The 25,536-nt window shown below is 42.2% G+C and overlaps 2 protein-coding genes across 2 annotated transcripts in view; one reads left to right on the top strand and one right to left on the bottom strand.

Moving 5' to 3' along the window:
- The first annotated feature begins 1,612 nt into the window (after window positions 1-1,612).
- On the top strand, window positions 1,613-20,284 carry taf11 (TAF11 RNA polymerase II, TATA box binding protein (TBP)-associated factor). Its single transcript, XM_072278541.1, has 4 exons — window positions 1,613-1,991; window positions 12,883-12,970; window positions 14,281-14,377; window positions 18,821-20,284. Exons 1-4 carry the CDS (start codon window positions 1,651-1,653, stop codon window positions 18,949-18,951), a joined length of 657 nt encoding a protein of 218 aa, XP_072134642.1. The 5' UTR covers window positions 1,613-1,650; the 3' UTR covers window positions 18,952-20,284.
- LOC140209897 (bridge-like lipid transfer protein family member 3A) overlaps window positions 20,230-25,536 on the bottom strand; it is a 162,356-nt gene continuing 157,049 nt past the window's right edge. Inside the window, exon 21 of the mRNA XM_072278540.1 lies at window positions 20,230-25,536. Coding sequence (XP_072134641.1) covers window positions 25,420-25,536 — 117 coding nt within the window. The 3' untranslated portion in view covers window positions 20,230-25,419.

Genomic DNA, 25,536 nt, shown 5'->3' with positions numbered 1-25,536 from the left:
GCACACAACAGCAAACATGATCGCACTGGCCACCACAGACTCGTAGAACATCCTCAGCATCGTCTGGCAGATGTTAAAGGACCTCAGTCTCCTCAGGAAATAGAGATGGCTCTGACCCTTCTTGTAGACAGCCTCAGTGTTCTTTGACCAGTCCAGTTTATTGTCAATTTGTATCCCCGGGTATTTGTAATCCTCCACCATGTCCACACTGACCCCCCGGATGGAAACAGGGGTCACCGGTACCTTAGCTCTCCTCGGGTCTACCACCAGCTCCTTAGTCTTTTTCACATTAAGCCGCAGATAATTCTGCTCACACCATGTGACAAAGTTTCCTACCGTAGCCATGTACTCAGCCTCATCTCCCCTGCTGATGTATCCAACTATGGCAGAGTCATCAGAAAACTTCTGAAGATGACAAGACTCTGTGCAGTAGTTGAAGTCCGAGGTGTAAATGGTGAAGAGAAAGTGAGACAAGACAGTCCCCTATGGAGCCCCAGTGCTGCTGATCACTGATTTTAACTGTCAAACTCCTGTGGCATAGTATCCCTCTGCACATGTAGTGGTACGTTCCTCTTCTGTCAAAGGTGTATAAAACTCTTGGTCTATTTTAAGAAAATATTATCTGTAAGTGAACAGGACTGATGCTTTGGCAGTGGAGGTTTGGTGGTCAGTGCAAGATATGTTGAATCTGTTTCTAGAGTGACATATGGGTACCATGGGCAGTGGCTAGTACCAAATATAATAGAAACAAATTCTGCAAATTCAGAATTGCCCATTTTCACCCAGTTCTTAATATATAGTCCCTGCTCCTTTAAACCATTTCCCCTAGCACTTGACTTTGAAGGACAGGTCAGCTGAGTGCCAAAGGACTTGGCTTCACTTTTGCTGTGATTAAGACTCGTCCAAACTCCCAAGACCAGTTCGACCTGATTGTAAATGTTTATCAATCAGTAGACTGCTCAGTAAGAGTGGAAGATGCTGTTGTGCACATGGAGGAGGTTTTGCCTTTTGTTCCCCTTACGCCTGTCCCTTCTCAACTGATGTGCAAAACGTTTGATGTAACACACAAGCAAGAAAGATGAGAGCAGGCAGCCTTGTCTGGCTACAGATTTGATCAGGAAGCTTTCCATTTCTGTTATCTCAATTGCTGTTCTGATCTTCATGTAGAATAATCATATCTCATTATGTATTCTCTTCCCAACAAATGTGCCTATCCAATTTATGAGCACTTTTCTGTCAACCTCCTGTCCCCTTTGTCAGCAATTGTATCCCCAAGAATTTCAACACTGTCAAGAGATATTTCAGCTGATCATGGTGAAGATCTAGTCTGAGGATATCACTTGGCCTAGAACAGACTGGACTTGATTGCAGATGGTCTTGGGCAGAATCTTAAAATCCACACTTAACAGTTCGATGGGTTGCTAGTTTCTTATTTCTTCCCTTTCCCAATCCTTTGGCCATTCTCATGACTCAGTCAGTATCATAGTAACAGATGGTCTGGCCTTCATGAGATGGTTGTTTGTGGGTTCTTGCTGTGGGCAGACTGGCTACTTGAAGGCCCAGATCAGAGGTGTATTTTGAATTTGCGTTTTCTCCGCGTAGTTTGTCCTTCCCCCTTACCCGTACACCGGGGCCTGAGCTACAGCTTCCATGGAGTCAGATGAAGAGACGAAGTTTAAACCCGCCGGGTTGGGCCCAGCTGTGTCCGCCGACCCACCCAAGACCGGAGAAGCGGCGGTGTCTCCCGCTGCCCCCTCGGGAAAAGCAGAGGTTGCAGTGGAGCAGGCGGGACCCAAGGCAGCGGCAGGCGTAGGGAGCCAGGCGTCCGGAGAGAGCGCGGAGAAAGGCTCGGAGCGGCGAGAAGGCGCAGAGGAGGAGGAGGACGAGGAGGGAGACGGCAGCCAACAGGCAAAGAAGCCGCGGATCGAGCCACCTAGAGACAAAAGGGACAAGAAGCAGAAAGTGGACGAAGATGAAATACAGAAGATGCAGTGAGTTGGCGCGGCACGGCGCGGCCTTAGCAACTGTTGTCTTAGCAACAGCCGGGTGTACGGCTACCCATGGCGGGGTGCCGACTGAGTCCCTCAGCAGAAAGCTGCGGCTCTGGAATCTCGGCAAACTCTGCCGAGGGGAGCATTGCACAGAGTCCTGGAGAAACCCAGCCGCTCTGGAAGGAAATGGATAGTCGAGACCCTTCCTTTCGACAGAACTTTCCACACGGACCGTTTCTTCCTCTTTAAATGAGTCCGGAGGGTGGGACTTCACCGTTCATTTCCTTCACAGATGCTGCCTGGCCCGCTGAGTTCCTTTAGCTTTTAGTGTGCAGCTCCAAATTCCAGCGTCCTCAGACTCCACTCTGATGAAATGTGGCCGTCCTGAAACTTGCTTTCTTCCTGAATACAAAATACTCTGCAGATGCTGGGGTCAAAGCAACACTCACAACATGCTGGAGGAACTCAGCAGGTCGGGCAGCATCCGTGGAAACGATCAGTCAACGTTTCAGGCCGGAACCCTTCGTCAGGACTGAAGAGGGAAGGGGCAGAGGCCCTATAAAGAAGATGGGGGGGAGGTTGAGAAGGTTCCAGGTGAAAAACCAGTAAGGGGAAAGATAAAGGGGTGGGGGAGGGGAGGCAGGGAGATGATAGGCAGGAAAGGTGAAGAAGGAATAGGAGAAAACACAATGGGTAGTAGAAGGAGGAGGCGGAACCATGAAGGAGATGATAGGCAGCTGGGGGAGGGGCAGAGTGAAACTAGGATATGGGAAGGGAGGGGGAGGGAATTACCGGAAGTTGGAGAATTCTATGTTCATACCAAGGGGCTGGAGACTACCTAGACGGTATATGAGGTGTTGCTCCTCCAACCTGAGTTTGGCCTCATCATGACAGTAGAGGAGGCCATGTATGGACATATCTGAATGGGAGTGGGAAGCAGAGTTGAAGTGGGTGGCTACTGGGAGATCCTGTCTGTTGTGGCGGACAGAGCGGAGGTGCTCGACGAAGTGTTCCCCCAGTCTGCGTTGAGTTTAACCGATGTAGAGGAGGCCGCACTGGGAGCACCGGATGCAATAGATGACCCCAACAGACTCACAAGTGAAGTGTTGCCTCACTTGGAAGGACTGTTTGGGGCCCTGAATGGTGGCAAGAGAGGAGGTGTATGGACAGGTGTAGCACTTGCGCTTACAGGGATAAGTGCCAGGTGGGAGATCCGTGGGGAGGGACATGTGGACCCGGGAGTCGCAGAGGGACCGATCCCTGCGGAAAGCAGAGAGGGGTTGTGAGGGAAAGATGTGCTTAGTGGTGGGGTCCTGTTAAAGGTGGCGGAAGTTGCGGAGGATAATGTGCTGGATCTGGTGGCTGGTGGGATGGTAGGTGAGGACAAGGGGAACTCTGTCCCTGTTGTGGTGGTGGGAGGATGGGGTGAGAGCCGAAGTGTGGGAAATGGAGGAGATGCAGGTGAGGGCATCATTGATGACAGCAGAAGGGAAACCACGATCCTTAAAGAAAGAGGACATTTGAGATGTCCTGGAACGGAAAACCTCATCCTTGGAGCAGATGCGGCAGAGACGGAGGAACTGGGAATAGGGAATGGCATTTTTGCATGTGGCGGGGTGGGAAGAGGTATAGTTGAGGTAGTTATGAGAGTCAGTGGGCTTGTAGAAGATGTCAGTGGACAGTCTGTCTTCAGAGATGGAGACTGAGAGATCGAGAAAGGGGAGAGAAGTGTCCGAGATAGACCAAGTGAATTTGAGGGCTGGGTGGAAATTAGAAGTAAAGTCGATGAAATTGACGAGCTCAGCATGGGTGCAGGAAGCAACACCAATGTAGTCGTCAATGTACCGAAGGAAAAGTTGGGGAGCAGTACCAGAATAGGTTTGGAGCACAGACTGTTCCACATAACCAACGAAGAGGCAGGCATAGCTGGGGCCCATGCAAGTTCCCATAGCTACACCCTTAGTCTGAAGAAAGTGGGAAGAGCCAAAAGAGAAGTTATTGAGAGTGAGTACCAGTTCTGCCAACCGGAGGAGGGTAGTGGTGGTGGGGAACTGGTGAGGTCTATTATCCAGGAAGTAGCGGAGGGCTTTGAGCCTTCTTGATGGGGAACAGAGATGTATAGGGATTGGACATACATAGTTAAAATGAAGCGGTTGGGACCGGGGAACTGGAAGTTACTGAAGAGGTGGAGGGCATGAGATGTACCCCGGATGTAGGTGGGGAGGGACTGAACTATTGTTGACAAAATGGAGTCCAGGTAGGCAGATACAAGTTCGGTGGGACAGGAGCAGGCAGAAACTATGGGTCTACAGGAACAGTCAGGCTTGTGGATCTTGGGGAGGAGGTAAAACCGAGCGGTACGGGATGTGGGAATAATGAGCTTAGTGGCTGAGGATGGAAGGTCTCTGGAGTTGATAAGGGCGGTGATGGTGTGGGAGACAATGGTTTGATGTTTTTTGGTGGGGTCCTGTTCCAGGGGTAAGGAAGAGGAGGTGTCAGAGAGCTGCCATTTGGCCTCAGTGAGGTAGAGGTCCGTCCGCCAGACTACTATAGCACCACCTTTGTCGGCGGGTTTGATGGTGAGGTTGGGATTAGTGCGGAGAGAGTGGAGGGCAGTGCGTTCAAAGGGAGTGAGGTTGGAACAGGAGAGAGGAGTGATGAAGTTGAGACGGTTGATGTCTCGGCGACAGTTGGAGATAAAAAGATCGAGTGCAGGTAGAAGGCCCGGGTGGGGTGTCCAGGAGGAGGAGGAGGGTTGAAGATGGGAGAAGGGGTCATCAGTAGGGAGAGGGGAATCCTTGCCAAAGAAGTAGGCTCGGAGACGTAGGCGATGGAAGAAGAGTTCAGCGTCATGGCGGCCACGGAACTCACTGAGGTGTGGACGGAGGGGGACAAAAGTGAGGCCCTTGCTAAGGACAGAATGTTCTGCCTCAGAGAGGGGAAGGTCAGAGGGGATGGTGAAGACACGGCAAGGGTTGGGGCTGGGGTCGGAGGAAGGTGAAGGGTGGGAGGTCTCAGGAGGGAGAGTGGGGTTGGGATATTCAGGGAGAGTGGGGTTAGGACCCACTTTATAGGGCTTCTGCCCCTTCCCTCTACAGTCCTGACGAAGAGTTCCGGCCCAAAACATCGACCGATCTTTTCCACGGATGCTGCCCAACCTGCTGAGTTCCTCCAGCGTGTTGTGAGTGTTGCTTTCTTCCTGTCTTTTTCTTTACTGATGGGGTTGGACCTGTTGAATACTTGCAATATTTCCCGTTTTCATTTTAAATGGTGCACTTAACGCAAAATCCAACTTGAACTTCACCAGTGATCTTCAAGATCACTTCATGAAGTATTCCTTCACATCATTCCCCATTGCTTTGATAACAGTATGCTGGAAATCTAAATTTAAAAACAGAAAAGGCTGGACATACTTGACAACTGAGGCTGCATTCCTGGGTAGAGAAGCAGAGTCAATGTTTCAGGTTAAAGACACTTAATTAGAACTGAGAAAAGAAGCATCAGGGAGGACAGAGAGAAGAGGATGCCTCTGATAGGGATAAGTTGTAAACTCTGCAGTTGGGCTGGATGTGTTGTCCACTACACGAGGAAAACAAAAAAGGAAATATAATAATGGAGAAGCTGAGTCAGTATTACAGACAGCTGATACGCCTGAAAGTCAAGTTACCCTTTGCTGTAGAATTCAGTGCTGGGTCCAGGAGTTGCAATGTGCACAGATGGAAGATCCAATGCAGTTCCTCAAGTTTGAGTTGGGCCTCATTGTAACGCTGCAGGTGGCCATAGACTGATAGGTCAGAGTGGGAATGGGATGGAGATTTAAAGTGGCAGCCAGTGGGAAGCTCATGGTTTAAGTTCCAGTTTTGTACATGCACATGAGAAAAATGCCGTGAGAATTAGATCTTTGCAGCAGTAGCACAGTTCATTACAAGATTAGAACAAACATCAGCTAACAAATTGTATATAATTAATAATTCAGTCCCTGGACTGAATGCATGTTCCCAACAAAGCAGTCATTCAGTCTTGATTTGGGCAGGATTGTGTTTTGTAGATATTGTGTTGCTGCTTTAGATCTCATTTGTAAAATGCTGCAAGGCTCCAAGTCAATTCGATACCAACAAAACTTATAAGAGAAGTTTGAATATTATTGTAATGCATCACTATGCCAGCACCTTTATCTCCCCTTCCAAATTATGTGCCATCCTGGTTTGAAAAAAATATCCATTGAGAAAGAGTTGATTCATAATCTTGTCTTATTTGTACAGTGTGGAAGCAGGCACTTCAACCCACTGCATCAGGCGTCCATCTCCACTAACTCCATTTCCCTTTCAAATCCCTGTTGACTTCTCTCTCTGATTCATCAGCCACCCACCTACAACAGCAAAGGAACTTGCTAGCCAGCACATGGAAGAAAAACTGAGTACCTGGGGATAACCCATAGTACACAGGCAGAACATGCAAACTCTATACAGATAGCATCAGTAAGCAGCATTGAACCCAGATCACTGTCGCTATGAGGCTGCAGTACTGTATGCTGCTCTGCTTTGGAAAGAGTGATGATAATAGATAAAGTTCTTAGCTTGAAAGTGTAGTTCAATGTGAATGAAGGAGACTACGAGCATAAGATTGAAAAGTGAAGAGTAATGCTGCTGGAACTTAGCAAGTCAGGTGGCATCTATGGAGAGGAATAAACAGTCTATAGACCGGAAAGTAAGGGGGCAGAAGCCAGAATAAGGAGGGGGAGGGGAGGGGAAAGTGTGCAAGCTGGCATGTGATAGGTGAGATCAGGTGAGCTGGAAGGTGGGTGGTTGGGGGGGGCAGCAGGTGCAAGAAAGGGCTGAAGAAGGAACTTGATAGGAGAAGACATTGGACAATGGAAGAAAAGAAAGTGAGGAACTGGAGGAAGATGATGAACAGGTGAGTAGAAGAGAAGGGGGGCAGGGAAGGTAATTAGAAAAGGAAATAGAAAAAAGAGAAAGAGGGAGGGTTCTCCTCGTCACCCATTTCAGTTCAACTTCCCATTCCCATTGTGACATGTCTGTTCTGGGCCTTCTCTACTGCCATGATGAGGACAAACTCAGAGTGGAGGTACAACACCTCATATTCTTGTAAATATACTTTTCCCTTTTCCTAGTTTCTTTGCCTCCACCGCATCTGTTCCTAGGACACAGTTTTCTGTTTCAGGACATCTTTAAAGAACACACTTTCTCTCCCTCCGTTATTGATGCTGCCTTCACCAACATCTCCTCCATTTCCCGAACATCCACATTCACCCCATCTTCCCATTGCCTTTACAGTGATAGAGTTCCTCTTGTCCTTACCTACCACCCCATCACCTCCGCTTCCAACACATTGTCCTCCGCAATTTCTGCCATCTCCAAAGGAATCCTGCCACTAAACATACCTTTATCTCTCCCCACTTCTGTTTTCTGTAGAGATTTCTCCCTCCCTCTATGATTGCCTTGTGCATTCATCCCTCCCCACTAATCTCCCTCTTGGCACTTATCCCTGCAAGCAGCATAAGTGCTACACCTGCCTATACACCTCCTCCCTCACCTCCATTTAAGGCCTCAGGCAGTCCTTCCAGGTGAGGCAACACTTCACCTGCGAATCCACTGGAGCCATCTATTGTGTTCGGTGCTCCTGATGCGGGCTCCGCTACATCGGTGAGATCCATCATGAATTGGAGGACCACCTTGTTGAGCAGTTGTTCCATCTGCCTAAAGTGGAGACTTCCCAGTGGCCAAACGTTCCCATTCCCCTTCTGACATGTCAGTCCATGGCCTCCTGTTGTGCCAAGTCCACCCTTAGGATGGAGGAACAACACCTTATATTCCATCTGGGTAGCCTCCAACCTGATGGCATGAATATTGATTTCTCCTTTGGATAAACAAACCCTGCTCCCCCCATCCCCAATCTGAACTTTACCTCTTCTCATTTGTGTATTATTTCCCCCTTGTTCTCTTCCTTCTTCCCATGGTCCACCCTCCACTCCTATCAGATTTCTTCTTCTCCAGCCTTTGACCTTTCCCACTCACTTAGCTTCACCTATCACCTTCCAGATAGTCTCCTCCTTCCCCCCCACCACCTTTTTATTCTGACATCTTCCCCCTTCTCAGTCCTGAAGAACGATCTTGGCCTGAAACGTTGAGTATATTCATTTCCATAGATGCTGCCTGACCTGCTGATCTCCTCCAGCATTTTGTGTGTTTTGCTTTTAATCTCCATTATCTGCGGATTTTCTCATGCTAATGATTTACACTTCAAATTCTGCTTTGGTAGCCCGCATACTGAAGGCATCAACGTTGATTCTCCAACATCTGGTAGTTTCTCTTTCCTCTGTCTGTGGGAGTCAGTGGATTTATGCTTAGTGGTGACTTTTCAGTACACTTGCTCAATAATCAATATCTAATCAGCCAATCAGCTGGCAGCAATTCAGTGCATAGAATGAGTAAGAAATGTAATCTAAGTTACTTGGACTTATTAGTGCCAGATGGGGTGGTTTGAGTATTTTTGAAACTGCTGATCTCCTGGGATTTTCATGCACAACAGTCTCTGGAGCTTATAGAGAATGGTGCACAAAGCAAAAGAACATCCAGTGAACTGCAAACACCTTGTTAATGAGAGGGTTCAGAGGAGAACCACAGACTGTTTCAAGCTGACAGGAAGGCGACAGTAACTCAAATATCCATGTGTTATAACAGTCAAGTAAAAGAATCTGCAGATGCTGCAAATCCAAGTCACAAATTACAAACTGCTGGAAGAACTCAGCAGGGCAGGCAGTATTTATGGAAAAGAGTACAGTTGGCAGTTTGCGTCGAGACCCTTCATCGGGACTGGAGAAAAAGAGATGAGGAGTCAGAGTAGAAGGGTGGGGGGGTGGAGGGAGAAACACAAGGTGATAGGTGAAACTGGGAGGGAGGGGTGAAGTGAAAAGTTGGGAAGCTGATTGGTGAAAGAGATACAGGGCTAGAGAAGGGGGAATCTTAATAGGAGAGGACTGAGGGCCATGGAAGAAAGAAAAAGGGGGAGGAGCACCAGAGGGAGGCAATGGGCAGGCAAGGAGATAACGTGAGAGATGGAAATGGGAACAGGGAATAGAGAGGGAGGAAGAGGGGTAGTTTGAGAAATCGATGTTCATGCCACCAGGTTGGTGGCTACCCAGATTGAATACAAGGTGTTGCTCTTCCAAACTGAGTGTGACCTCATGGCGACAGTAGAGGAGGCCATAGATGGACATGTTGGAATGGGAATGGGAAGTGGAATTAAAATGGGCAGCCAATGGGAGATCCGGCTTTTTCTGGCAGGTGGAACATAGGTGCTTGGTGAAGTGGTCTCCCAGCCTACATCGGGTCTGGCAAATATGCAAGAGGCCAGACTGGGAGCACTGGATACAATAGATGACCTCAACCTTACCTTACCTGGAAGGACTGTTTGGGGCCCTGAGAGGTAGTGAGGGAGAAGGTGTAGGGGCAGGTGTAGCACTTGTTCCACTTGCAGGAATAAGTGCCAGAAGGGAGGTTAATGGGGGGGGGGGGAATAAATGGACAAGGGAGTCGTTTAGGGAGCGATCCCTGTGGAAAGCAGAAAATGAGGGTGAGGGAAAGGTGTGCTTGGTGGTGGGATACCATTGGAGATGGTGGAAGTTATGGAGAATGATCTGCTGGATATGGAGGCTGGTGGGGTGGTAGGTGAGAACAAAAGGAACCCTATCAATGGTGGAGTGATGGGAGGATGGGGTGAGAGCGGACATGTGCAAAATGGAAGAGATGCGGTTGAGGACAGCATTCATGGTGGAGGAAGGGAAGCCTCTTTCTTTGAAGGAGGAGGACATCTTCGTTCTGGAATGAAAAGCCTCATCCTGAGAGCAGATATGGTGGAGGTGAAAGAATTGAGAGAAGGGGATGGTGTTTTTACAAGTAACAGAGTGGGAATAGGTATATCCAGGTAGCTGTGAGAGTTAGTGGGTTTATAAAAGACAGAACAGTGATATGCTGAAAAACATCTCTGAATGCACAGCACGCTAAACCTTGAAATGGATGGGCTACAGCAACAGGAGACCCTGAACATACGCTCAGTGAGTACAGGTATCGCGCTGCAATAGATGCATAATAGAACAAGCATTTGGCTTCACTATTGGAGAATCTTAGAGGCAAAATGTGTGTGGATTATTTAGGTCAATTTCTTGTTAATCTTTTGAAACAGTCTGACTCTTTTAAGTAGATATGGGAGATAATTGTTGGTGTGCAGTAACTTTGCAATACATAGCAATCACACTGTGGAAACAGCACATTCAGCCATGTGGAGAAGTTCCAATCCTATGTACCTTCTCTGTGCTCAGGTTTCAATGACCTTTCTCCTCCCAACCCTGTATATTATTTGATCTGATCTGTTTAATAATATTAAGCAGGTCTCTTGAATTGCTACCTTGATATGGTTACCCTGATGGGACTGTAGAATTGTTTGTTTTACTGGTGACAATGACCATAAAGCTAGAAATATGTAAAATAGGCTCATAATCCATCACACACAGAGCCAGTCGTTTCAATACGTTGCGTCTTGTAATTAACAGTAATGGAAATCTGCAAGTGCTGGAAATTCAAGCAACACACACACAGAAAATGCTGGTGAACGCAGCAGGCCCGTCAGCATCTCTAGGAAGAGGTACAGTCGACATTTCGGGCTGGGACCCTTCGTCAGGACTAACTGAAAGAAGAGACAGTAAGAGATTTGAAAGTAGGAGCGGGAGGGGGAGATCCAAAATGATAGGAGAAGACAGGAGGGGAGGGGTAGAGCAGGCCTCGCCACCATTCAGGGCCCCAGACAGTCCTTCCAGGTGAGGCGACACTTCACCTGTGAGTCGGCTGGAGTGATATACTGCGTCCAGTGCTCCTGGTGCGGCCTTCTATATATTGGCAAGATCCGACGCAGACTGGGAGACCGTTTCGTGAACACCTATGCTCTGTCTACCAGAGAAAGTGGGATCTTCTAGTGGCCACATATTTTAATTCCACGTCCCATTCCCATTCTGATATGTCTATCCATGGCCTCCTCTACTGTCAAGATGAAGCCACACTCAGGTTGGAGGAACAACACCTTGTATTCCGTCTGGGTAGCCTCCAACCTGATGGCATGAATATTGACTTCTAAAACTTCCATTAATGCCCCTCCTCCCCTTCACACCCCATCCCTTATTTATTTATTTAATATATTCCACCCCCCCCTTTTTTTCTCTCTCTTTTTTCTCCCTCTGTCCCTCTCACTATCACTTCTTGCCTGCTCTCCACCCTCCGGGCTCCCCTCCCCCCTTCTCTCTCTCCTCAGGCTTCCTGTCCTATGATCCTCTCCCTTCTCCAGTCTGGTATCCCTTTTGCCAATCAACTTTTCAGCTCTTAGATCCACCCTTCCCCTCCTGTCTTCTCCTATCATTTCGGATCTCCCCCTCCAGCTCCTACTTTCAAATCTCTTACTATCTCTTCTTTCAGTTAGTCCTGACGAAGGGTCTTGGCCCGAAACATCGACTGTACCTCTTCCTATAGATGCTGCCTGCCTGCTGCGTTCCACTAGCAGTTTTTGTGTGTATAACAGTAATGCTCCTCATTTTCTTAGTCATGGTGTTGGACTAAGGCTTGAATGCATCCTCATTGGAAAGCTCCATTTGCTGTCTTCTCTGCTGCTAGATTGTGCATATTTCATGGTTGATTTTAGGTGAAGGAAAGATGCCCACATCAATTACTAATTCAGATGCAGCCTGTTATGTGAAGGGAGGTAGCATGGACTTCTTTTAGTCCATGAATCTACTCAAAAACATGTGCCTAATTTCTGAAGGGCATGTAGTTAAACAAAAAAACTTCTAAGCAGCATTTTCTTGTCATACCAATGCTTGTTTTTTGGCTTGTCTCCCCACATACTCCATTGTTGCAATTAAGAGTGTTTAAATTGGCCTTCCAGTGTCAGAAGTTTAAAGTAAAATTTATCATCAGAGTACATACATGTCACACATACAAACCTGAGATTCTTTTCCTAAGGGCATACTTAGCGAATCGATAGAACAGTAACTGTAAATAGGATCAATGGACAACAAATTGTGCAAATGGAAGTATAAATAAATAGCAATAAATAAGCAGTGCATGAAATAACAAGAGTCCTTAAAGTGAGACCATTGGTTGTGGGAACACCAGAAGTACAATGAGTGTAGTTATCCCCTTTTGTTCAAGAGTCAAGTTGGCATAGCTAAGATTGCTGATCAGTGTTAACAGGTGGTATCCTGTGTGTGTGAGAAGAAGCTGGTCTGTTAACAAACCAGGATAACTATTAGGCCACAGACTCAAACAGAGCTGTAGCTTAGATGTGCATCTCTGCTGGAATGCTGAGCTTCCAAGAAAAAAAGCTGTTAAGTGTTGGCATTTATGGGTTAAACAACACTTTGCATTTCTGTAGATGTGGCTCAATGTATCTATGTTGGCAAAGAAAGAGCTGTTTGTACTAGTTCCATTTGTTTTAGCTTTTAGTTTGCATCCTTATTAGCTACAGCACACCAGGTGCTTATGCTAAAACAGGACAAAGGTTTCTGTCTAAATCTTCCTTGCATAGAATTTGGAATTCATTCCATCTTCTATACAATGCCCCCATCCCGCACTTGTTGAAAATATTTTTCCTCAACCACAGTTGTTGAGTTGCCACAGTGCATGATATACAGTGTACAATCTGGGGCAGAGGTAAACAAATAATGTGTAGGCTCACAATCCAATGGACTGCTTTGGTACGGGTAGTGTTCACCGTCTTTGAGTGTTACTGTAGTACTTGTCCCCACACACCTTCTAATTGTGTAATGTCAGTACATGCTGCAGATGACAAATAATATATATTTAAACTAACTGTATTGTTTTACTAGGATCCTGGTTTCATCATTTTCGGAGGAACAGTTAAATCGCTATGAGATGTATCGCCGTTCTGCTTTTCCCAAAGCCGCCATAAAAAGGGTCAGTTACTTTGCGGTCACTTAGCCATATGGAGTTTGCTATCAGTTGTATAATTTTAAAATAGTACAGGCAGAATACCCCATATCCGAAAATCCAAAGTCCAAAAACCTCTGACATGCAGTTTTTTAAAAAAATGCTGACATGATATTACACATGGAAAATTCCAAAAGATGCTGGGAAGGTTCTTAGGTAATGAACAGATCTCTGTGCACCACCGACAGGTTTGACTTTGATAACAATGCAAAAGATTCAGATTGAATACTCATCTTTTGTGTCGTGGTTCTAAAGTATTCAATGCCAACTACATAATTAATCAAGTGGTTTTGCTTTACAATGTAACAAGAGCATATATGTCAATTTACAGCCCAAGTCACAGCTTTGAACTGAAGTATTTAAAATTATACTATTACAAAAACAGCTGAATTCACTTATGAAGTGTGAGTGTAATGTCATCTGCCATGAGCAGAGGTATGTTGAAGTGTGAGTGAAATGTCATCTGCTGATACAAGATTCTCTCTCTGATCTCTATTCAGTTACCTACAGATTGGAAGGATGGTAGTGTTGGCGCTTGGCCAAGTGGTTAAGGCGTCGGTCTAGTGATCTGAAGGTCGCTAGTTTGAGCCTCAGCTGAGGCAGCGTGTTGTGTCCTTGAGCAAGGCACTTAACCACACATCGCTCTGCGACAACACCGGTGCCAAGCTGTATCGGCCCTAGTGTCTTTCCCTTGGACAACATCCATGGTCTCACGAGACTAACGGATGCCTATATAAATATAATAAAGGAAGGATGGTGATCCGAGATTTGAAATTATATGAGAAGTAACATTCTGTTCCATAGGTTATATTTTTGTACCTATTCACTTGACAGGCAAATTGCAAAAACCTTTCATTATTCATTATTCAAAATGCTCAATTCAATTTTGCAAACAAATTTTCTTTTCAGTCTATGTCTTGATAATTATGCTCAAATAAAATCAAAGATTTAACAGAACAGTTAACTATAAAGTGTTTTTGTTGCCCATCAATATAAAAGTTGCAGTTGCTATAGCCTAATTAACTAAAACATTAGCGTTGTCCTTAGTTTTTAGTACCTAAATTGACTTGTCATAAATAAAGGAACATGTGAACAGAGTCTTTGCTGATATTTCTGTAGTATTTCTTCCAGCATACATTAACAATGATTAAAAATTAATATTTATATTTGGTAATTGACTCTTAAGTGGCTAATATAAATTGTAGGGTAACTATATTAAGAAATATCTTCATATAAATGTTGTGTACTCTATTTGTGATTTTTATCCTCTCTTCCAGCTGATTCAGTCAATCACTGGCTGCTCTGTATCTCAGAATGTAGTGATTGCCATGTCAGGTATTTCAAAAGTCTTTGTGGGTGAAGTAATGGAAGAGGGTAAGTTTTTAAGAGATAATTAAAGTAATAGTGAGAAGATCAAATCATTGAAGTAGGGTTTGGAAATATGAGTACTAAAGTACTCATCAGAAAATTTCAAATCAGATACTTGTACATTTAATACAAATTGAACTCTGTTGTTGAATCTAGAAAGAAACATTCATTTATATAGTCCACAACTATTGAAGTTAGAAATTCCAAGATATCAAAATCTAAAAACCAATTTATTTTTTTAAAAAAAGCATTAGACAAATATTGGAAATAATTTTAAATAACGTGTGCTGCAGTAACCACAGTGGCACTGTCAACTTACGGAACTCTCATGTTTGGGGTACCTCCATTAATTAACTGAACAGGAAATGTGGCAGTGACTTGCATGTTACCTGAATGTAGAGATGGAGATTTTAAAATGAAAGTAAAATGCTTATTTAATATATGTTTCACTTATCTGTAAATAGAAAAAATATATAATTATAGCCTTACCAAACTGAATTAAAATGCTAGTTATAATTTAATTACCAGTTATAATGCACTATAGTAACCTTTTATTGAAAAAGACACATCTTTCTTATTTGAATATTAATTTGGACAATTATAATAAATTGTCTACCTGCTGGGAGAGTGACTATTAAAAAAAGGAATATTTGAGCTTTTTAGTTGACTAATTTCAGGTGCATTACATCTCATTCAGTTAGATTTCAAGACAGATGAAATAGCAGTTAGAAGTAGCAACAATGGTCTGCTTGTGTTGCTGGGAGGTTGAGATGCCCTTCACCAACCACATTTCAAAACCAAGGCTCAAAGTTGAATTATCATGAGATTGCTGTAGTGTTCTCAGTGCCTGTTGTCTTTTTTAAGATGTATATGCAGAAGCTTCCATGATTCTGAGAATTACGTATCAGTTAAAAAGAATTCCTCCACCTACAGTACAGTTCCATTTTCACAATTACTGATCATTTTAAAGTCTGACCTGCCCCTTTCAGCATTTTTGGTCATCCTTAAACAAGTCTCCTAAACAAGGCTTTGAGGAAAGAGAAGCAGAATGAACAGTGTAAAGGTAGAAGGGCTGAAATGTGTGTACCTCAATGCAAGAAGCATCAGGAACAAAGGTGATGAACTGAGAGCTTGGATACATACATGGAATTATGATGTAGTGGCCATTACAGAGACTTGGCTGGCACCAGGGCAGGAATGGAATCTCAATATTCCTGGATTTCAGTGCTTTAAAAGGGATAGAGAGGACGGAAAAAGGGGAGGAGGGGTGGCATTACTGGTCAGGGATACTATTACAGCTACAGAAAGGTTGGGTAATGTAGCAGGATCCTCTTTTGAGTCAATATGGGTGGAATTCAAGAACAGGAAGGGAGCAGTTACTCTATTGGGAGTATTCTGTAGGCCCCCTGGTAGCAGCAGAGATACAGAGGAGCAGATTGAGAGGCAGATTTTGGAAAGGTGCAAAAATAACAGGGTTGTTATCATGGGTGACTTTAACTTCCCGAATATTGATTGGCACCTGATTAGTTCCAAGAGTTTAGATGGGGCAGAGTTTGTTAAGTGTGTCCAGGACGGATTCCTGTCACGGTATGTGGACAGGCCGACTAGGGGGAATGCCATACTAGATCTAGTACTAGGTAATGAACCGGGTCAGGTCACAGATCTCTCAGTGGGCGAGCATCTGGGGGACAGTGACCACCGCTCCCTGGCCTTTAGCATTATCATGGAAAAGGATAGAATCAGAGAGGACAGGAAAATTTTTAATTGGGGAAAGGCAAATTATGATGCTATAAGGCTAGAACTTGCAGGTGTGAATTGGGATGATGTTTTTGCAGGGAAATGTACTATGGACATGTGGTCGATGTTTAGAGATCTCTTGCAGGATGTTAGGGATAAATTTGTCTCGGTGAGGAAGATAAAGAATAGAAGGGTGAAGGAACCATGGGTGACAAGTGAGGTGGAATATCTAGTCAGGTGGAAGAAAGCAGCATATATGAGGTTTAGGAAGCAAGGATCAGATGGGTCTATTGAGGAATATAGGGAAGCAAGAAAGGAGCTTAAGAAGGAGCTGAGAAGAGCAAGAAGGGGGCATGAGAAGGCCTTGGCGAGTAGGGTAAAGGAAAACCCCAAGGCATTCTTCAATTATGTGAAGAAAAAAAGGATGACAAGAGTGAAGGTAGGACCGATTAGAGATAAAGGTGGGAAGATGTGCCTGGAGGCTGTGGAAGTGAGCGAGGTCCTCAATGAATACTTCTCTTCGGTATTCACCAATGAGAGGGAACTTGATGATGGTGAGGACAATATGAGTGAGATTAATGTTCTGGAGCATGTTGATATTAAGGGAGAGGAGGTGTTGGAGTTGTTAAACTACATTAGGACCGATAAGTCCCCAGGGCCGGATGGACTATTCCCCAGGCTGCTCCATGAGGCAAGAGAAGAGATTGCTGAGCCTCTGGCTAGAACCTTTATATCCTCGTTGTCCAAGGGAATGGTACTGGAGGATTGGAGGGAGGCGAATGTTGTCCCCTTGTTCAAAAAAGGTCGTAGAGACAGTCCGGGTCATTATAGACCAATGAGCCTTACGTCTGTGGTGGGAAAGCTGTTGGAAAAGATTCTCAGAGATAGGATCTCTGGGCATTTAGAGAATCATGGTCTGATCAGGGACAGTCAGCATGGCTTTGTGAAGGGCAGATCGTGTCTAACAAGCCTGATAGAGTTCTTTGAGGTGACCAGGCATATAGATGAGGGTAGTGCAGTGGATGTGATCTATATGGATTTTAGTAAGGCATTTGACAAGGTTCCACATGGTAGGCTTATTCAGAAAGTCAGAAGGCATGGGATCCAGGGAAGTTTGTCCAGGTAGATTCAGAATTGGCTTGCCTGCAGAAGGCAGAGGGTCGTGGTGGAGGGAGTACATTCAGATTGGAGGATTGTGACTAGTGGTGTCCCACAAGGATCTGTTCTGGGAACTCTACTTTTTGTGATTTTTATTAACGACCTGGATGCAGGGGTAGAAGGGTGGGTTGGCAAGTTTACAGACGACACAAAGGTTGGTGGTGTTGTAGATAGTGTGGAGGATTGTCAAAGATTGCAGAGAGACATTGATAGGATGCAGAAGTGGGCTGAGAAGTAGCAGATGGAGTTCAACCCGGAGAAGTGTGAGGTGGTACACCTTGGAAGGACAAACTCCAAGGCAGAGTACAAAGTAAATGGCAGGATACTTGGTAGTGTGGAGGAGCAGAGGGATGTCGGGGTACAGGTCCACAGATCCCTGAAAGTTGCCTCACAGGCAGATAGGGTAGTTAAGAAATCTTATGGGGTGTTAGCTGTCATAAGTTGAGGGATAGAGTTTAAGAGTCGCGATGTAATGATGCAGCTCTATAAAACTCTGGTTAGGCCACACTTGGAGTACTGTGTCCATTTCTGGTCGCCTCACTATAGGAAGGATGTTGAAGCATTGGAAAGGGTGCAGAGGAGATTTACCAGGATGCTGCCTGGTTGAGAGAGTATGCATTATGATCGGAGATTAAGGGAGCTAGGGCTTTACTCTTTGGAGAGGAGGAGGAGGATGAGAGGAGACATGATAGAGGTGTACAAGATAATAAGAGGAACAGATAGATTGGATAGCCAGTGCCTCTTCCCCAGGGCACCACTGCTCAATACAAGGGGACATGGCTTTAAGGTAAGGGGTGGGAAGTTCAAGGGGGATATTAGAGGAAGGTTTTTTACTCAGAGAGTGGTTGGTGCGTGGAATGCAATCCCTGAGTCGGTGGTGGAGGCAGATATACTAGTGAAGTTTAAGAGACTACTAGACAGGTATATGGAGGAATTTAAGGTGGGGCTTATGTGGGAGGCAGGGTTTGAGGGTCGGCACAACATTGTGGGCTGAAGGGCCTGTACTGTGCTGTACTATTCTATGTTCATGCTAAATCTTAAATAGCAGCCTCGCTTTCCTCCTATGTACTACTATTACAAAGAAGCTCCAACACTTTACATTCTGTTTCTTGCAGTAAATATATTAAGTTTTATAAAGCCTGTTTCATCTGATTTTCTACTTGTGAATTAATTAGCATAGCAATCACATTTGGACTGCATAGTTCAGTGCATGTGCTTGCAAGCATTGGAGAAAAATTAAACACAGGGAGATAGGTTTACACAGATATCATGGATGTCCTTAAAAGTTGATGAATTGGAATCTTTGATTTGCCAGCGGCATTATTGCAGGAAATTTCTGGAAACCATAACAAAAGCTATTTACTAAAACAGAGATCAGTTATGAATGTGGTTTCTAGTTTACAAAGTATTGAATGCATTGGTGATTTAATATTACATTTTCTATGCCAGTTCACCAGAAAATCATTAATTTAGTTCTTCCATTCTTGCTGGTATGCTGTTGATCTTATCTTCTCCCCAAATTCAGTTGTTTGTTTTGTCTTTTTCAATTGCAAGCCCTGGACGTTTGTGATAAATGGGGAGAAACACCACCATTGCAGCCAAAGCACATGCGAGAAGCAGTACGGCGACTTAAATTACGTGGACAAATCCCAAATACAAAGTACAAGAAAGTTTCATTTTATTAATAGACTAGCACAACTGATTGTTTAGACTTTGAACCAAAGCTCGATTGTACATCAATGACTTTTACATTTCCATGGTGTGCTTCCTGAATAGTTTTATCTCCATCCAGGCTGCTTCACTTAAAGTTGTGGAACTCCTAACACCTTGGATTATTTTGAAAAGTCCATTTGTCCCAATTGAAAAAATCACAATCTTGCAGAGTACAGATACTCTTTGAGTAAATTAATCTTGAAAATATTATGAGAATTCCATTTTGTAAATATCCAGTTTTACTGGTTTATCTAAAACACTCGTTGGTGGAAACCTTATTATGGGTGTTTTGCTCCAGTCTAGCATAGGGTGTTGGGACACTGAACTGCAAAAGCAGATTGGTTGAAGGTGTTATTACCAGACTATTTAATTTTCTGCTTAGGAAGTGGATGGCTGAAAACTTGTAAATAAAGTAATCTATATGTGAATGTAAATAACCTGTTCAGATGTGTGATTAGAACATGCATTTTAATATACTTGATTGTACTTCAGCAGTCGATAATAATGGGAAGCAGCAATGACAAGTCAAATAATTTGTTTAATCTGCTAGTTGAATGTCATTGTTCAGAATGATGTGACAATTTAGAGGTTCTTCTTAAAATATAGAAAGGACAATTAAGTTGTTAATGCAAAAATTGTCTGATTTGTCAACAAAGTGCTAGGAGTTAAATTGGACCCACTGCTGCTACACATGCACTTTTGGGGCTGCATGTGGAAGGGTCATCTCACTCAGCCACCACAGGGTGATCCAGTGGTTTGGTCAATCCAGCAAATGTAATTCCCCAACATGATGCTGAGGAACCAACCATGAGGGGACCCTATTGGTGGCACTCCAACTGGAGTACTTTGGAGGGATAGATGAATTTGGCTTTGAGGCTGTAGATCCTGAACATGTACGCTTCTTGGCATACACACAACAGTCCAAGAATTGCTGTTGTTGGAACAGCAGAACACTGGCTGTCACTTGGAAGTACTGCCAAAAAAATCTGGCCTCCCCCTCCCCCAGTTGACAACCAGTGTTATAAATTGAGTGTTATATAGAGGAAGTCATGATTTGTTTTGAATAATCTTTCTCACCCTTCCCCAACCCAATGTATCTAAATAAAGATAAACTTCTCAAACTGGTCTGCTGTAACACTTATTAATTTGTTGTAGTGCTACTATAGACTTGAACAATATTTATGTGTATTAGTGTGTGCCTTGCAGATTTGTTTTTATGCACAAGTTAAATAATTAACAGGGCAAGTGCAGGCTGCCTTTGTATAGATGAATCTTTTTTTTCAAAATATATCTGGAATTGGGATAAATGTCTTGATTAAGCTCAGAATTCAGTATCCTTAAGTCATTTGAATAAACAACCTGACCATCTAACAGCTAACTTGTTTCACTGCATTGTTAGAATGCTTACCAAAACATTACCAAGCAGACTTCATACCAATTAGTTTGGATTAGTTTTATCAGCAACATACCAGAGGCTCTTTAGCTGACAAATTTATTTCAAAAATACTTAACATTGCTGGTTCACAGAACCAGTTATCAACATGTACAGGAGTGGTGCTAAACAAAATTGGAACAAAATACCACACACCAGAATTTCAAAACAAATGCTTCAAATACACATTGTAAACCACTTAACTTCCAGTCTGTTACAATGCTCATGCACTAACTGTACAGTACTAAAATAATTGCAGAGTATTAAATTTAACCAGTTTAGTTGTACAAGTGTTCCTGTACTCATGACTCAATGTCTACAATAGATTTTAACAATTGCACAAACATAAGTTGTAATGGATTATTTTTAGTCATTTTGTTGCTGCAGTTGAATCATCATCTAAATTCGGTTTAGAGTCATTAGAAGAAAAGCTGGCTTGACAGTGACAAGACTGTCATCAGAATACAATATCAAGAACTGAACATCTTTTCCATAATTTAAAATGATAAAGTAAAGATCAGTGGAACAATTGTAAGAATGAGGACAAGTGAGGTCTGTACTTGCCACACAAGCTTTGAGCAGAAGTACAAGCTTTTTGAATACTGCATTCAGTTATTGAGGAAAATTTAGAATTGCCTTCTGTTTGGTAAAGGTGGTATTTTTCAATTTTCCAGTGTGGCTTATTACTTAGTAAACAATGAATTTATTAAAAACACCCATTTATATAACTTTCTTTCCAGAAATTAATTTTGCTGGAAAAATGAGTTTGTCCCCATCATACAATTTAAAATTCTAGTATTTAATGTCAAATGTTATGTAAAACTCAAACACCAGTATTACCAGAAAGATGTTTTCCAAGTGGTTCTAGAGTACAGTATTTGGAAGTACTAGCTTAAATTCAACAGATCAAGGCAGTAATTGCACTTAGATTTGAAACAAAGCATTACAGTACATGCACTACAAAAAGAATTAAACAGAGCAAGAGTGAAATCTGCAGGAGAAAAGGAAATTCCATCAGAAGTTAACAGTTAAGATTTACTAAACGATTGTGCTTTTAGAGCATAATTCTACCTATTCAACATTTTATTACAAAAAACAATGGTAGATTTTTGTATGTGAATACCAAAAGTGTTCAGTTAAAACTGTGACATGGTTCAAACCTGGTGCTGAAGGTGATTATTGTAAAAATTCCTGGCATTTGCAAACTTCTAATCATATACTTTAAGTGATAGACAGTACAGTGTGTTAGAGCATTAATGTATGATGGTAGAATCTGATTCAACAGCATGAACTATAACGTTCACAAGAAAAAGCTTTGCTGTATATTAAAACAAAAAAAAGTCGTCCTTTCAAGGGACAGGTCTTAACATGGTCTAGTGATGATAGAAGAGTAATTAGGCAGAGGAAGAGTTCAGATTTCATGAAAACAGTAAATACTGGAATTCGAGGATTCACTGATGTTTTGATGCAGTTTAGTATCTCCACAGTTAATGCAGAGGCCTACTGAATTCCAGATACATCTTGTTACACTGGTATAAACTTGTGTTATGGTTTTGGAAAATATCAACAATCATGTTTAAAAGTGGATTGCATCATTGTTGACCAAAATAATCCTGCTTTACACCAAGGTGCGTGTAAGTTCTTTTAATAATTTTCTCAAGTAAGGTGCAAAATTAGGCACTTGACCATAGATAATCAGTATAATAGCTGCATTTTAACCTTTACTTCCAAATATACTGTAGTACCATTAGTTTTTTAAAAATAGTGAGCTGATAAAATAAGTGACAAAACTAAGTTGGCAATCAACACTACAGAGCATCAAACGTTGCTAATATCTGTATAACTCTCTTCAATGGAATAACGCTGGCAGTGAGTAATCCTCTATTTAAAAAAAAAAGTCAGGAGATTTCTGTGACAATAGTCGTATTCCACTTCAAAATTTGGATGGTTAGGTATAGAAATGATCAAACTCAGCAATATCATCCCATCACTGAACCTTCTGGACTTGCAAAGTAGTATACAATTCATATGTACACATTTCATAAACTACCAGGTTAGCCATTTGGCACGTTGTAAACAATTCAATACTTTAGAAATTTATTCAGTCATAAAATACAAAACCATTTCATTTTTAAAAGAACAAGCCCGGGGAGTACCCAAGTTATTGAATTCAGTGTAATAAATAGTGCTATTAGGTTACTGAGACACACAATACCACAGCTGAAATATCTGAAGTAAATAGTTCCTCATTCCTCAATTCCAACCCAACAATATCTATATTTTCATGTTTATTAGAAAATCTCATGTGAAAAGGTAAAGGTAAACTTCCACAAAGGGGTGATGTACAAAACTGAAAGTATTAGAGCTTTCAACATTACAGATTTATGCTGCTAACTAAAATTGACAATTACTATTCATATTTTTACTTTTCAGTTGAATGTCCAGATAAGAAAAAAGGTAATGGGCAACTTTAGATTAGTAATATGGGCGAATTCACATCAGTAAAGCTTCCAAATTAAGTATTTATAAAACTTCTGATTTTTCACACTCTGGGTCAGTGAGGGAATTCAGCACTTTTAATATTTATGAAATTAAGCCATCAAGTACAAGATTGCTGAATTCCTCACATCTCAGTTAAGCAGTAAGTTGACTTCAAACAATGCGTCCCACTCAAAATATCTCATGACTGGTCAGAACACAGAGAAAACAATTTAAAAAAAATTCCCCCTTTAGATAGAAGTAATTAGGTGTAAAACAGTTTGTTCAAGTAACACTTACTGTATTTAAACATTCAAAATAATGTTTTGTTCTGTAACTAACAAGAAAATTAGTCAGTTCTTTGAAAAGAGCTATGTTCCATAAATAAAAAAATAACCCTGGGATGTGTTTGTATTTCTATTTGTCCTTCTAAAATGCACCCAGACATTCCAGTCCCATCAGCAAGTGGTCATTCAGGCAAGTAAATATAGCAACAGACTTAGACATTTTACAAGAGTAAAATGACCCTGATCTCACCAGCATTTACCTGCACTCCATTTCTGCAAAGAGCAAGAACTTTTGCACCAAAAAGAATGAAACTGACCCAACATTCCTTTTAACCACAATTGAGTAGACTGCAACTTCTCCAATGCATTCTGTTTTAAGATTAAAATACTGCATTCCCATGGATTAATCTGCAATTACTGGGAAGTTTTCCGGAGTAGCATAGCTGGCTAATTTTTAATGTTATGCTTTAAAATAGATCCTTGAATAATGATTGAGAATATGACAAAGGTTTTTCTGATATGACCATTTAATCAGCTGAACAATAGAACACGATCAAAACTCAAGTCAGATGAAATACACCATAATTTAGTGTCTATGCCCAAATTGTGACCAATTTCCACAGAAATGGTGACTGCTACAGAAGCAAGTCTACTGCTCCAAACCCACGAGAAATATTAAAGTTTGATATGTCCAAGTATCTGCAACTAGCTAACAGGGAATTACAATTATGCAATTAGGAACATTAATGGACAATATCTAGCATGCTGGAAATCAAGATATAAAACTCTTAAAAATTAGTAATGTGTTTGAAAATTGGGAGCATTTCTATCAGCAGCACTCAGTACATTTCCATCTAGTTTTGCATGGAGTAAAGCACCTGGAGGAGTTTCACAAGCTCAATTTATTTTGCAGTCACTACAGAGAGAGTTGAACAATACTTTCTCCGGTTCAGCTCTTTGCATGTGTGTCCCTTATATCACACAGTATACTGATGCAATTATTGTGCTAAGTCTTCATTCAAATAATTTGATTTTGTATCCAATATTTTAACTAGTATTGTACTTTCCAACTAATTCTAAATCTTCATTTATAGTACATTTTGCTTCAGGTTTGAAAATTAGCAGCTCTTTAAAACAAGAAATACATTTTCATCTGTACAAACTCCTAACGGGAGAACAGAAAAGGAAAAAGCAAAATTATAAATACGAGCTACTGTATGTACTGCTCTAGAATTCTGTTGTTCTGCATCAAGTCCTACTGGGTTCATAAGGTAACTTAGTAAACCTCTGCTACATTCCCACCCATGATAGTATCTCATGATCACATACTGGATGACAGATTTTAAAGCCTGGCCTAAAGCATTAAAAAAAAACTTTCCATCAATACAATTTGCTCGGGAATTCAACCACAGCTCTGAAAATAAGCCCTTCACAAACAATTCTTACTAAAGCAAGTGTTTGCCAATATATCTACATAACAGTGCTCTTAAGTGGGAAGACCGCAGGAAACTTAAAACAACTTCTAATTTTTTGTCAGGGGTGTTTGTATTTCGTGTTCTGTTACAATTTATTTCTGTTAGTCAATTACTATTTTCTTGACAGTCCTTTCAATGACAGCTTCAAATGCAGAATAAACCACTTCAAGACCTTCAAATGCCAGCTGGCTAAGATAGCATCTAGTTTGTGAGGACATTTTACACTTGGACTTTTACCTGTAAAACTTGAAGAGGTAAGTACAGTACAACAATAAATATTAGTGCATGAGGTCACCAATAAATAATACGATTTGCTTGCAGTTGATACTGTTCTTCTATTATATCAACTAAACTTTGTTGTAAACTAATTCACCCAATTGTTCATTGTAAACATAATACATTGTAAGCACTCTCAACCTTCTGCATCATTTGTAAGAATCTCATTCTGCAAACTCATTTTTATTAAAACCAAGGATGGTTATCAACCTTACCATATGGAATTGTAATTGTTATAAAATAAAAAACTCTTCAGTTGTGCTACTTGCAATAGCCAACATGTGTTCTTCATGTGAATGAAATTAAAATAGTACTTCAGTTTCTTCTATGCATATTTGAAAACTTCATTCTTACACATAATGTTGGTGGGTGCACTGAGTGACTGAGGTTTATTATGCTGATCTCTTCAGTAACAAATCATTCAGTAAAATTTCTTCAGTTGCTTGTTGTCTTGGCTGTTGGTAATGATAACCATATGCTGAACTGTGATATTCAAAAATTAAATTCAGGATTTAGCTTCTTTACTTCTTGCAGCAATCTCTCTCTATCTTGATTTGCCTTCTTCAGAGCTTCCTTTGTGCAGGCAAGTTCCTGCTTAAGAAGCTCATT

This window comes from Mobula birostris, chromosome 14, assembly GCF_030028105.1.
Source record: "Mobula birostris isolate sMobBir1 chromosome 14, sMobBir1.hap1, whole genome shotgun sequence".
Taxonomy (NCBI): Eukaryota; Metazoa; Chordata; class Chondrichthyes; order Myliobatiformes; family Myliobatidae; genus Mobula; species Mobula birostris.
This window is presented reverse-complemented; position numbering and strand designations above follow the sequence as displayed.